We start from the raw sequence: 13,828 nt of genomic DNA, 5'->3' as shown, positions 1-13,828 counted from the left end.
GTAAGTTTCCTGAGCACAAAATAAAAAATCCAGGTCATCAGATTCATGAGCTCTCCTATAATAAAGTTGTACCAATAACGTGAAGTGCTCTGCAGACAACCAGGACTCATTTAAGTCTCTATCAAACAATGTCTACGCTATTGTTTTTTTGTTGCACTGAACTATAATGGGTTCCCTTTGCTTAGCGTATGTGATAACTCAGTCTGCTGCCTGTAAATTAACTACCTAGACCTAGTTCAAAAACAACAATAAAAAATATACACATGTAGTGAAGCATTTTATCACTGCACAGGATTAAGAACAGCAGCCAAAATGAAGCAAACGTAAGACTGCCACACATGATTTTTCTTATCAAAAATACTCTATGTTAAATGAAACACACACCTGCATTTCCTTTATACTGTGAGCTGAGTAATAATCATGGCATTCCCCAGCCAGTAAGGACTGGCAAAGGTTGTACTTTTGGAGCTCCAGCAGCGGACTAAGCTTTGAATCTGGAATGCCTTCCTTCGCCATGCAGTAAACCGTGGTCATGATGGCGATTTTGGCTGGGCTGACCAGCCTCCTGACCGGCGGCTTCAGGTCGCGTTCATTCTGGGGCCCGAGGGGCTCCCATACCTTCTGCCCCCGGCCGGCCGCCAGGGCGTGCCGGTGGGCGCCGGAGGTGACGTGGCGCAGCAGGGCGTGCCGCTGAAAGTTGTCCGTGCCCACGGTGAAGGCGTTGTCCGCCTTGCCGTGCTTGTTGCTCACCAGCGCCCGGCGACACGCCACGCAGAACATCAGCTTCCTGTCGTAATCGAACTCCAGCCAGGGGAACTCCCCTTTCCACTGCTCGTTGAAGTAGCGCTTGCACTTCTTGTTGGAGTTGGAGGCCTCCCCCGCCGGCTTCTTCCCTGGCCTCGGCATCGCCGTCCCTGGGGTTTGAGCGAGCGTTATTTACCGACACCGCACTGAAAACATCTTCCGAGAAACAAGAACACATTCACCTTAGCTCTGCTTTCAGCTACCACGTCATGACTAGACTGGAGAGAGGGAAAAGAAGACAGGTGTCAGGAACTAGGGGAGACACACATAACAGCAATGTCCGTTAACCAAAGGGACAGACCCAATAGACACTACTGTGATGAAGTAGCTGGTAAGACGCACGATTATCATCAGCAAAACAGACTCCTTTAGAGTACAGATTTCCAGCAAACTTCGAGACACGACATTTAGACTTTTGTACTGCTGTACTGTAAGCACACCCAATGCAAAAAAGTAGCTTCCTAAACCTTTTATTACCATTCAAAAAAGAAAGCTTAATTTGGATTCATCCAATGTTAATTTTTTGACTGACTCAGATGACAGCAATAGACCTTCAAGAAACCAAGGCCCCCCTCATCTGAGAGTCTTCTGTAGGAAACACCAAAGCACTCGATCATCACATGATCAGACATGATCAGGCAGGACAAGTGTATTCTGAAGCAGATTTTGCAACTATGGGCTGAAGTACTTAAGGTTACATCCAGTGCAGACTATACGGTGAACTGGACTATCCTGTGCCTTGTGGATCCAATGCCAAGTAATTTGATCAAGTTCTGCGTAATACAGCACTGGCCTGCATCTAAGGACACTAGCGACATAAAACGGGGCCGTCCGTAAACAACCACTCTTCACAGCTCTTGACTGTAATAGTAGTGTCAGTATCTTTGAAAGGTGTACAAAATAATTTAATTGAATAATTGCAGTCAATATACAGTGTTACTTGGATGGCTGACATAATGCAACTAGTTTAAACAAATTCTTTCAACACAGAACAGGCAATTAACAAACCAAACCTAAAATGGGTTATTCTAATGATTTTAATAAAAAGACTAATACTATAACTGGAAAGTGACTTTTCCAAACCATTAAATACCATGCTGGCGACAAAAATGAGTTATTACTCAAAACCAATTATGAAGTGTATTCAATTTACTCCCGCTACACTGCGCCACTCCAAAAGGATGTACTGTATCATAATTGATGGTAACCAATTATTTACACAATTTGCACGCTCTATTTATTTCATTTTTGTAATACACCACAATAATAAACGTCTATGCAATATTCTCCTTTTCTTCTCTCGATTTCCATCTCCTGGAGATGCTGTTAAGAGTGCCCTTCACACTTCGCTTAAGACTCACGTCTGGGAAATGTAATCTCCGTGCCACTCGCCATTTTTCCTGACCGTAACTTTTTATCACCACATAACACACTTTCTGCTTCCGTAAAGTTACCGCATTAAGAACTATTTATGTGTGTTTGTGTTTTAATATAATTAAAAGGGGGCTTTAGGGGCTTTTAAATGCAAGACCGTAGATTTAAACGCCACACTCAACAAAAATAGAACACTAAATTGATCTAGACGCAAATCTACCACTTTAAAAACTACGTAAAACGCTTAAAAGTAATTGGCATTATTTATCTTAATGGCACCACAATATGCCACAATATACACATATGCACACCTATTAGTAAAGGTTAAAAAAAAAGTAAAAACCGTTAAGCATCTCTGGCTACGCAAACCTGATTTCAGTTCGAAATAAAAAATATATTCTCCTGGCTCAAAATGTGATATCAGACGTTCATGAACTAAACTTAATAGGTACTATTAAGTTTAAACGACTGTACCTCTCTCCTACGTCTATGGTGATGGCACAAAAGTTGATATTTGAGAAACTTTGCTAGCAATAATCTGTAGGCAGTACACCGTTACTGCGCAGCGCTGGGAGCCGCCATCTTTGTTTGCCATTGCTTGTGAGGCACTGAGGGGTTTCTCAAACAGGCACGGCCACTAACGGCGGAAGCAAGCGTAGCTGTCTGGCTAGTTCAAACACGATGAGATGCCACATACAGTAGCCAGGTCTACAGTCGGAACCGAAGACCTCCCTGCAAAAGGGAAATTCGTGAAGGCAGCCGTTCAAAAAAAGCGCACCACAACCCCGCAAGGCGAGTGCTGTCGCGCAAGCGAAGACCTTCGTTTTAATCCCCGGAGCGCCACGGAGCCTGCCTGCGTAAATAAGTCACCCTTAAAATCTGTTTCTAAACAGTCGGGGGACAGTTTCATCTTGACCCACTCAGCACGTCATTTGGTCTCGGCGTTTAAGAGGTCGCTTGAAATAACGCCAACAACCCCGCAGTTCTTAGCGGATCACAATACTAATGATTTAAAGGTGACATGCAAAGACCGCCCTGAGTATACTGCGCCATTACTACTAGAAGAGATTTAAACATAATCCCGAAGCTATTAAAGGAGAAAGAGTTAAAATGTAATTTCCAAAAAAATACGGTGAGACTGATTTTGCAGACAGTATAATACTTTCGGACGTCCATAATCCATCAACATAAACACACGTTTAAGAGCTTGCCATTTAAATGACTACATGACATTGCTACGTATGTGCTCCCACTATTTAATAATTGTAACAGCTTCTTATTACAGTTCATTAGAACTGCGTTAATGTACGAGGATACTGTAGCTCCACACGAATGCTATTCGAAATGAACGGTATGCGCTATTTTAATTTCCCAGGAAAGCAGAAACACGCACGGCCCAGGCTTTCTCATTACGCCGATGTCTTCCCCGGCTGTCAACGGCGTGACAATTGAAATTAGGCCGCTTGCATGCAGGAAATGCTCTCTGCGTCGCGAAAAAAGCGAGGACACGCTGACAGCTCCTGTCTGGCTTGCTTAGAGCTGCTTTATTGTCAGGTAATACCATTCAATGCAACTGTTTACAGAACCAAGACCTCATAGCACCAAAAGTACAGAGCAAGATTCTCAACAGACTTAAAAGCAAGAAACACACTTGGTATAGCTGTCTCATTGAAATGCCTTTCGGCCCACCTGTGCTTAAAGAAAAAGAAATCCCTACACTGGTTTTCTTCCTTTTCGGTTTTAGTTCAAACACGGGTTATTCTGCCTTACATCTCCCTGTCATTCACACAAGACAGAAAGAAATTTTTTGGATTCTTCAGATTACTGTACATTACAAAGCACGGTGATCCAGCACAACCACTCTTTGTGCACAACAGGAATCTGCTGATGTTCTGCTGTTACATTCAAACTCCAGGGACAGTCAGCCTCGACTCTTCCACTGCACTGCAATCCATTCCAGCTCTTTGCTCCGGCTCATCCTTAATTAAGTGGGTTAATTAAGCACTGAAGGATTAAATCTGTCATTTATTGGAAGGTACCCAGTCCTAGTAATGGAATGGGAACGGGCAATACTGAGGACCACTCTTGTTCTACTCAATAAAAAAAATGTTCCAACCGATACTGTCATAGGCAGGTAAGCAAATAAAATAAACACTGATAATGAAGTAAGAATTGTAAGGTTGTAGACTGCCAGTAGCATAAAAATACATGCTGTTACTCTGATATAGTACAGTATGTCATGCATGTTTGCATATACAGTGCATTCATGCCAACTTCTGCAGACCATCTAGTCTAGATTTTCTTCCCCTTAGGATGTCTGTAAGATCATTACCGCGACTGAGATTAATATAATGTAACATTTCCGTTTCTGAAGACACACCAAATGGAGGTTTATGCACTGCGTTGGTGAGAGCTTCTGTTGTGAAGGTAAAGCACACACAGTTCTCTACTTGAGCAACTGGATGCATTTTGAGAAGTCAACTACTTTTAGAAAATAAGTTGAATAACTAAAACAATCTTTAATTTCAAATAGGTTTTAAAGAAATCTGCCCACAATAACACCGATAAAACCTTCTACCTTCAGCTTATATCATATTTATTTATGAAGCCTATTTGGCTTAATGGTAAGAGCTCTTATCTGTATTTCCACAGTGGCACTGAAGCCGTAACATGCTATAGAATTCCAACCTGGAGATTCCCTGACTGTAGTCTCAATAACTACATCTTTAACACCCATAATTGTGAATCTTACTAAAGATAGACCAGGAACTCCTGCACTCCTAGAGATAAGGAGCCAGTCATTTTGGTGAATAGAGCACTGTGCAACCTGACAGTTTTACGTCTCTCCTTTTCCTGTCTACTACTGCTGCTTATTAAAAGAGCTCTTAATCACAGTAACTAAGCTCAGGACATGAAAACTAAGCAGCTGTGGTTGAAAAGGGAAAACAATATATACACACAGACAACATCTGTTGGCTTTGAGCTGCTTTTTCCAGCACAGGCTGTGTGAGTTAGTTCTCATTCATTTTAGACCAAATGAGAGGAGACCATTCATTGGTTTGTTTCTTTTTTAACCCAGGGGTCCAGAGAGTCAGCATCAATAACCTGGCTGTTCTGTTTATTGCAGACCCTCACAGCCTTCGTCATAAGTCCACATTTCAACCTCTGTCCCCACATTCGTCCTCTGGGTTGACCTTGGCAGAGCCTTTTTAAAGATTTTCAAATACTAAAATCAAATCCTCTCAGTCTCCTCTAAGTCAAGACTTCGCTGGCTGAGCTCTGAAAGACAGCTTTCAGGGAGCCAGAGTGTATGATTTGGGATCTTTATTTATTTTACAAACACGGCCTCAGGGGATTCGGTGCTCACCATTGCAAATCTGCCAGAATCAATAATGTCAGCTGGAGAATGAAATTCTCTCAAGGAGTCCATGAAAGGGAAAATGGGAATGTCAAATGAAAGAGCACATCCCATTCCATCTCATTCACATCTTTACGGCTTACCACAACACCTGATACTGTATACTCTGTGGTTCTGGCTGACCCAGAGTTTCCCACAATGCACTTGTTGGTTTTTGTTCCACTGAGCTTTCGGTTAAAATACTTACAGTAGTAATGGGAAGCTCTTAGAGTATCAGGGGGTCCAAATGGAACAGTACACTGCAGGAGTGGGGGTTCTGTGGCTCGGAACCTCTGAAACACTCACAGTCCAGTGATCAACAGAATTCAATGTCTTTTCGTTACTGGCTGTAATCTGTGTACATGCCTGCCTCTCAGATCAGAAGGTCTGGTGCCAGGACAGCCACCCATCACATCAGTACTTCTGTTCTGTCAGAACGGCTCCATTCATTTACACTGAATGAATTAGAAGAAGCCGATTTTATTTTCTTAGATATTCTTAAACGGGTCAAATTCGGGCTGAGGGATAAAATCTGCAGCCCACCTGGAAACAAATGCTCGGAAATCCCACTTTATTTCCCAGACAGTTCAGACACTGTTTTCTGGCAGAGTGGCTATTTTATTGTCAATATTGCAGTGGCGCAGAACGGTGTTGCACACTGGGACTGCTCTATCTGGATGATCGGCAGAATAGCTGAGCTATGTTCTTTTCAAATGGGAAGATTACATTGAATCACACAAATATACATGTACATTAAAAATGATGTGGTCAAGAGACAGGCTGCTGACACTACCTGACAAGATGACATGTTCACGGCACGTGTTGCACCACATGCGGCTCACTGATCCAAGATCAAAACATTTTTTCTAACCATTTTTTTCCCCAACTAGGAGGTCAGAGACAAATCCATGGGAAATCTCTCCTGTCCATTACAAAAGAATGAACACTCCTGATCATTACGGTTCTTGTCGCCATTGGACAGTGCTGTTTTTTGATGTTTAATAGTAATATTTTTAGAAAAGGTCACAGACAGAAACAGTTTGAGGAATTACACAGTCCATAGTTTGTGGACTACACGGTAAAGAGATTCTTGTGACTAGACAAGAAATGAAAAGCTTTTGTTTACTTTAGGGGCTGGAAGTTCTTATTTACCACCTCTAACATCATTTCAAAACAGTAGATGCCCAAAGATACAGCTCCTTTGGGGTGACTTTCGCCTCTAGATTGTTCTCCGCTGGGCTCTGAACTACTTAATTCAACTACATTTTACAGAATCGTTCTGCAGGGCATCTTCCCATGTCTTCAGTGGCTGTCGGATTTAAGTCCCACTGTCTTGAACCTTCACCCTCCACAAATCAGAATTCCCATTAGACTATCTAGAAGGAAGGTCTCCATTCTCACGCATGAAAGGTCCTCTTGACTCTGGATTTATGAAAGCTGTGAATGGCTGATTGCGATAAGCCTTTGCTCTGTACACAGCTATTTTATACCACTTTGAGAAGCATTGGTCTGCTTGGTTTTTTTCAAGAGCACAATGCCCTTTCACCGAAAAAGGAAACACACCTTCAAGGCAGGCTAGAGGGCAAGCAATTGATGCCCTTTGTTGATTAAACAGTACGACAGCTGATGTTCAAGCAGGATGTGAATGCATGAACAACTGACCTTATATTGTAACACGTTCAATGAGTTCAAGCCCTGTTTTAACAAAGCCTCTGGAACCTAGAAGCTGAGAAAATGACTGTACTTCTCATTTCCAGCAGCATTAAAGACAAGTGCACATTACTGGATACAATGCCACAATTTTAACTCAACCTTCAAGCAATCGAAGCTGACCGAAGCTAGTTAAATGTACAGTATAAAGGCCCTGAATGATTCAAAAGACTGTTCCTTCAAGAATGCTTTGACCTGTGTAGCTGAAGGCACAGAATGTTTGCTGAATTGAACAAATGCTCTTTCAAAAAGGCCAGCTCAAATATTTGAAGAAGATTGTTCCTGCAATTGAAACCCAGTGAAGTGTCGTTAACCATCAAAGCATGGTACTTACTGGAGAAAGGAGAAAAGAGATTTAATATACAGATAGGAAATAAGACGGAGGTCACTGGAACAGGGTTTCAGATTAAGCTACATTTGTATGTGATTTGTATTTAACCCAGGACGACTCCATTTCAGTCCTTTCCAAAGGAATCCCCATTGTGCACTGCCATTCCTGCAGAAAAATCCATGTACACTGCGAATTCGAGTCCTTACTACAGAAAATTGCAGAGCATTTTTACATTAACATTTGTCCGTATATTGAAAACAATCTTCACATAGGTAAACAATGAGGAGAACCTGTCTCCGATCGAGTCCAACATCAGGAAGGGATTCCATGATACAAAAGCAGTGGTTTAACACTTGAAGCTTCAGACTGTCGCAGAAAGTGGGCGTTAGTTCATTCCCAATAACGGGTCGGTAACACAACCACCCAGGTGGTTGCCAGTCCTGTTGCAATTCAGAGGAACTTGGCGGAGGTCACAGTGCCACAGGCCAATACTGTATGTTTCACTTTGTCCAAACACACGGTGCACAATCCGATCGTGCCCGCAACCCTGTCTGGAATTTTCTTTGAAAACAAAATCGAAAAAGATCTCAAGGAGTTTAGTCATTTCTATTTTTAATGGCATAAATTATAACCCTCTCTAGCTCAATTAGAAACGCGCAGTTAAACCCACATAACCAAGAGCTCCAGCTCTCCAGCTGACAGACATACACAGTCTCTCGCACCCTCTGTTTCACACGCACAAACAAACAGGTTGTGCTCCCATTTCCCAGTCGCATCCCAATTTAATTTTGAGACATGCCATATATATAAATAACACCTTTACCATGGTAGGTCCGCTTCCTGGACAAGATTGTGAGTTTCAAGCTTTATACTTCATTTGAAGTGGAATTGTGAAGAAGGACTGAGAGGTTCACCGAATATGATATGAAGGATCCATTCAGCTGTAATATCAAGCAGACGTGCACTCGGATTAAACTCGGCAGTACAGCCTGTGGTTCTTCACAGTAAGCGAAAGACCGGGCTCCTCAGGGCAGCCAATGTTAATGCTGTTGCTACAGACGGGAAAACTTTTAATTTATTTCAGCTTCTGTGTGGGATGAATATCTCCCTTAAATCCCCGGACATCTCTGCCCATCACACCATCCCTTAATTACAGTAAATCCTTGTGATTATTGCCTCTAAAATCTGTTTAGAAATTGGTTTGTTCCTGTCTTTAGCAAGACACCTCACTGAACACTACTACTGTATATAAACTCTGTCTGTGGCCATAAAGGCTTTCAGGCTGCCATCTCTGCTAGGATGAAAGGTGGAACTTGCAGCAGAATGTTGTAACTGAAAGGTCACATGGTGCCTTGGGTCTGGAAGACAAGACGAGTTTCTGAGCTGGTTGTCACATTCGGAGTCGAGCTCTGTCAATTAAAATTCAGCAAATAAAAGGGTCACGATCTTTTGCTTTTATAAAAACAACCCAGTAAGAACAGGCAGAAACTGTAATTTGTTTAGATAGGTACAGAAGCATTAAGGTACGGGGTGAGACTCTGTGAAGACGTTCTGTCAGTCTGACATGTCTGATAGTGTGGTGAAACTTATAGCGTGTTTCACTGGAGCAGAATCAGAAATTGTACTCCATTTCAGGGCGGGTTCCCTAGTTCCCAATTTATTTGCCAATCAGTGGGAAAAATGCCACTAAAGGAAACACAGGGTGTATTGCAACAAGCACCCAGAGGCTCCCAAGGTGGCTTAACAGTGAAAGATGACGCTGATGCAGATGCTCCCAGCTGGAGCCTGTCATGGTCACTGCTGGCCAGTGACAAGATTCCCCAAGCACCAGTGGGGCAGGACTGGGACTGATCAGACTGGACCAGCAGACACTGACTCCTGTGACGTCCTGGGCGCCTGCAGGCTTGCAGGGACGTCAGTGAGAAGGGAGCTGAATTTTGCCAATGCCCTCGAACGGCTCTGCATCACAGAAGCACGTCCAAATGCCCCGTCCTCCCCAGAGGGCATGCCGCCATGAAGTCGGATTGGCGGGTATATATAAAACAACAGCCAGCGATCCCATGTTTATTTCAATGACGGGATGGGAATGACGTGTCATGAGCCAATCCCTTTCACTTAAGGGGTTCAGTGTCGGAAGTGAGGTTTGGCGTAACTCAGCAAAGCTCTGTCCCCACCTATCAAAGACCAGTGTGCCCTTCACTGTGGCGGGTCATGGCCAACATTTACTAAAGCACAGACAAAAATGACAAAGTCATGGCACAGAAAAGAAAAAACATGTAAAAGAAAATTCCAAGTTGGAATATACCATGGGAAAATACTGTGTAAATTTCTGGGCAGGCGAAGTAGGACACGGTAAATCACTTTCACAACAAAATGCTAGAAGTGTCATCTCTGTGTTGGAAGAGAACACACGTTGATTTTTCTTACTGGGGAGTTTTTGTAGCCCTCCTCCCTCCAAATTCATTAGAGAACAGAAATTCAAAGGTGGAAGTTGCATATACATATTAGAATACTTGTCCTGAAACCAAACTTCAAGATGAATTATTTTGATTCTTGAAAATATATTCAGACTGCAAGTGCACAAATAATTAGGATTATCAAAACAGTGACATTGGCTACCACACCTTAAAAATGTCTTTCTCCCAGGCTGGTCAAAAAGATCACGGAACTGAATGTGGAGAATTAACCTCAAAGTTCAAATATACATGTTACGCAAAAACAAGCATTTAGGTTTACAGCTTTGAAAACAAAAGGGAGAAAAGCAGGCCAGGAAAACCCTACAGGAGCGCAGGTGTGGCTGTTTTGGGAAGCACCTGTCCGTCACTCCCTCCCTCCCTGAGTTCTCAGTACAGCACAGTGCCGCTGTAATGGAGAGACCGGAAAGAGGCTGCTCATTAAAACACTGAAGCAGGGGGTCAGGGAAATCAGGTTGTCTTCAAATCAATTACAGAATTGCTGCCCCCCATCAGAGAGAACAGCTGTGGGGGCACTCTCCGAGTGGCACACATTCTAGACCTTCCTAAACCCTGTGCAACATTTTGTGGAGTATACTGTCCCTGGTTCGATAACAGGAAACATCACTGGTGCTCTGCTCTAATTAATACAGCTCATAGGTTCTTCAGATCCCACGGTTTGCTTTTGAACACTGACACAGACACGAGGAATGATCACAAGCCAGAATAGCCATCCTTTCTTTGCTGTTCCCAGCCCCCAGACACAACACAAGCCCAGCACTCTCCCTGCTTTTCTGCAAATGGAACAGACTAGTAGCACACAGTGCTGTCACAGCTATTTGGAACAGTTATTTAGTGTACCAGCCTGGATGTGCACTTGAACTCTGCAGCTCAGATCTGTCCCACACATGCCAGTTCCAAATCACTGACTGTGCCCGCTAAACACTTGTATTAAAAAAAATGTTGCATTGCCAGTAAATGCACAGGGGTCAGCAGTTTAGATCTTATTTTCAATGCAATCTTTTTACTGTGTTGCAAATCCTGCTACCGGTGTTTCCATTATTTTTTAAAGTGGTATGATACCGTATGTGCTCAGGTTTTTAAGGCATGCTGGGGAGCAAATCTCTTAAGTACACTGCTGAGACATTGTGCTGTCATGCCTTTGCCATGCCTATATATGGTGTTGGGCAAAGTAACTTTTCAAATGTGATGGATCTTAGCCAGTGCTTTCTTGTGCGAAGTATTGCTTCTTCAAATCTTTAAAAAGCAATCATTTGCAGTTCTCAATCCAGTCTTTACGCCAGGGCCTCCAGCAATTACACCTCGCCTATTAAAAACATTTTCCCCCTTCTTAATTAAAAATGTAATCCCTTACATAAGTTAATTGAAACTATAATGCATTACTACTTGAAAATAACTTAGCCCTGCAAGGGATGTACATTTCTCTATCTCACATTCCACCCTGCTGAAATTAGATTTTTTTCACCACCCAAAGTAGCTAAAGCAGGACTTGGTGGTTTGAAATGGACAGTGCATGGATTTGTACAGCTGTTTGAATCAGGAATGATAAATGCATTTCAAGCAACAATGAAACTACCAAGTATACGGTGGTGTGTATGACCTCCAATTTACATCACAGAAGAGATGAAGTTTCAACGTATGCACATAGTATGACATAGTGCCGTCAATGTATGCAATTCAAAATGAGGCATCAAAACTTCTGGTGACGTGGAAGTGACTGAATTTCATTGTAAGCATGCTTTAGACCAAGCAAATTCTACTACTACATTCATAGTAAATATTTTCAGGAAACATGTTTATTAGATACTTTTAAAGTAGTAAAAAAAAGAGTGACATGCCAACCAACTAAAATACACATTGTTAGGAGACCATGATTCTCATGTGCTTAGAGTGACTAGTGAGCAGGAAGGGTGGCTTTCACATCACAATTCTGGGGAGAACAGCGGTTTGCCTGCCACCAAACAGTACTTTCACCAAGTTCACGTTGTGAACGTTGTACACTTTGCAGTTTTGAAAATTGTGATACTGTCAATTAATTTTATTACCACGATTTAATAACCACCCTCTGAAACTGGGGGTGCAGTCCTCCCTTAAAGTTCCCCCTTTTTATATGAGAATTTCATTTCACTCTTTGTTTTATCAGGCCAATTGAAAGTGCTCCCTTTTCAGCAGCATGCACGTGCTGAAATACAGAGCTTTGAGTTTGTGGAGAAGTACATAGAAATAAAATTATTATTATTAGTGATATACTTTTGGTAATATTTGATGAACCTTGCTCTTTATTATGCATCCTCTTTTACATGCCTACTGGGAAGGCAGTGCTTTATAAATCAGCCCTGTACTGAACTTCTCCCTCATTGGTTTCACAATTGCACAAGGCCAGCATTCACCCCATAGGCAGAAGGTTTTTATGCATTTAGAAATCAAAGAACTGGGAAAGGCAATTCTAGGCTGAAAGAAAAAGCCACTGGCACAGTGACATTTCTTCAAAAGAAACAGTTGGCTGCTTGTTCAGGCAGAAATTCTAGTTAAGAAGATGTGATTTTTATCTCCGTTCCATTCCGAGCAGAGCAAACAGAGCAAAGGACGCACAGTGCACCTTCCTGGGGGTTCCAACACATCCCTGCTACACACGCAAAAAAAAAAAAAGAGCTGGACGGCTTCAAAAAAAAGAAGTTTTTTTCCGTCTCCCACAAAGTCACGGGTCTGCGTGAGATTCCAGCAAGAACAACAAGTCTGCTCCAGTGCTCCCCTCCCATGAGGAAGGCATTTTTAAAATGCCCCTGTATTGTCTATTTGTGTCCGTTTTTTCTGTTAAATGCCATTTGTGAAGCAAGGAGAACACAAATAAGGTATAGTAGTCTTAGATAAATATGCTGGAGTTTAAAGGCAAAAGCTTGCTGCTTACACTGGAGTCTCCTGGCAATTACACTATTCAGAGTGGCTCTTGCATGGGCACCCCAAGTCCATCATCTGGGGATCCCAAAGGCTTCTGTTGCCATCAAATCCTCACAAGGAAAAAGACATACAGGCTTTCGACATTTTTTTAAGTCAACAGCACAAAACCTCAGGCCTTACTGGATGAATATATGCCTGTTGCACTGATATGAAGCTACTGGTGGTTTTTGAAGACCTACAAAACCTAGTGGAGTAAAGTAATAAATTACTGTAATATAAAGTATCACAACATCTCACCCCGACACCCTTGGAACTGCTTTTAGAATCAGGTGGCACCAATTTTCTGTGGTGTACTCGAGCTTTTACTTGTTCATGGTTTCCATATATTTCAACTGCACCGTACACGTGCATCAGCAGATCGGTTTTTAATATATCGGGGGTTAGAGAAGCGGTGCTGTCAACAGCAGGCTCCACTGAAGTGAAACTTGTGTGCTAAGGCAGATGGTTGTGCCTTCCTTCTGCTCTGTCTGGGCTGCACAAGGTTTGTGGCCATTTTCAGACAGGAAATCTAAAGAGGGGAGACAGGGCATGTGGCGGTCTCCGTCTTCTCTCCCCCGTCATCCGCGCGGTGTCATGGTAACGGAGGGCAGCGGTTACGCACGTTCACGCAGTTCTGACTAACCCGTCCTGACTGTGCCCCCGAGGGATGAAGTCAAGCGTGGGGCTAGGAGGTCTGCGCAGAGCTGGATCAGGGACCAGCATCCCGAACTACACAATTCCCTTCTTTTAAAAAAGAAATTTGGATATGCTCCAAGTCTGAAATGGCCATTGGCTTACCAT

At 42.8% G+C, this 13,828-nt stretch overlaps 1 protein-coding gene across 6 annotated transcripts in view; it reads right to left on the bottom strand.

The window, feature by feature from the left end:
- The window catches only part of znf385c (zinc finger protein 385C), a 172,752-nt gene that overhangs the window by 43,220 nt on the left and 115,704 nt on the right, over positions 1–13,828 (bottom strand). The window contains exons 1-2 of one of the 6 annotated variants that reach the window (XM_088623137.1): positions 2,653–3,252; positions 751–1,022 (exon numbers count right to left, since the gene is read on the bottom strand). The exons of 3 other annotated variants lie outside the window; for them this stretch is intronic. In XM_088623137.1, coding sequence (XP_088479263.1) covers positions 751–906 — 156 coding nt within the window. In that variant the 5' untranslated portion in view covers positions 907–1,022; positions 2,653–3,252. Of the gene's footprint in view, positions 1–384; positions 1,023–2,652; positions 3,253–13,828 lie in introns of those variants that run through there. 2 more of the 6 variants (XM_088623134.1, XM_088623133.1) reach the window with 2 other exon arrangements.

The sequence above is a fragment of the Lepisosteus platostomus genome, chromosome 28 (genome assembly GCF_059453375.1).
Source record: "Lepisosteus platostomus isolate fLepPlt1 chromosome 28, fLepPlt1.hap1, whole genome shotgun sequence".
Classification (NCBI taxonomy): Eukaryota; Metazoa; Chordata; class Actinopteri; order Semionotiformes; family Lepisosteidae; genus Lepisosteus; species Lepisosteus platostomus.
The sequence above is the reverse complement of the archived record's forward strand: the minus strand, read 5'-3'. Positions and strand labels throughout refer to the sequence as shown.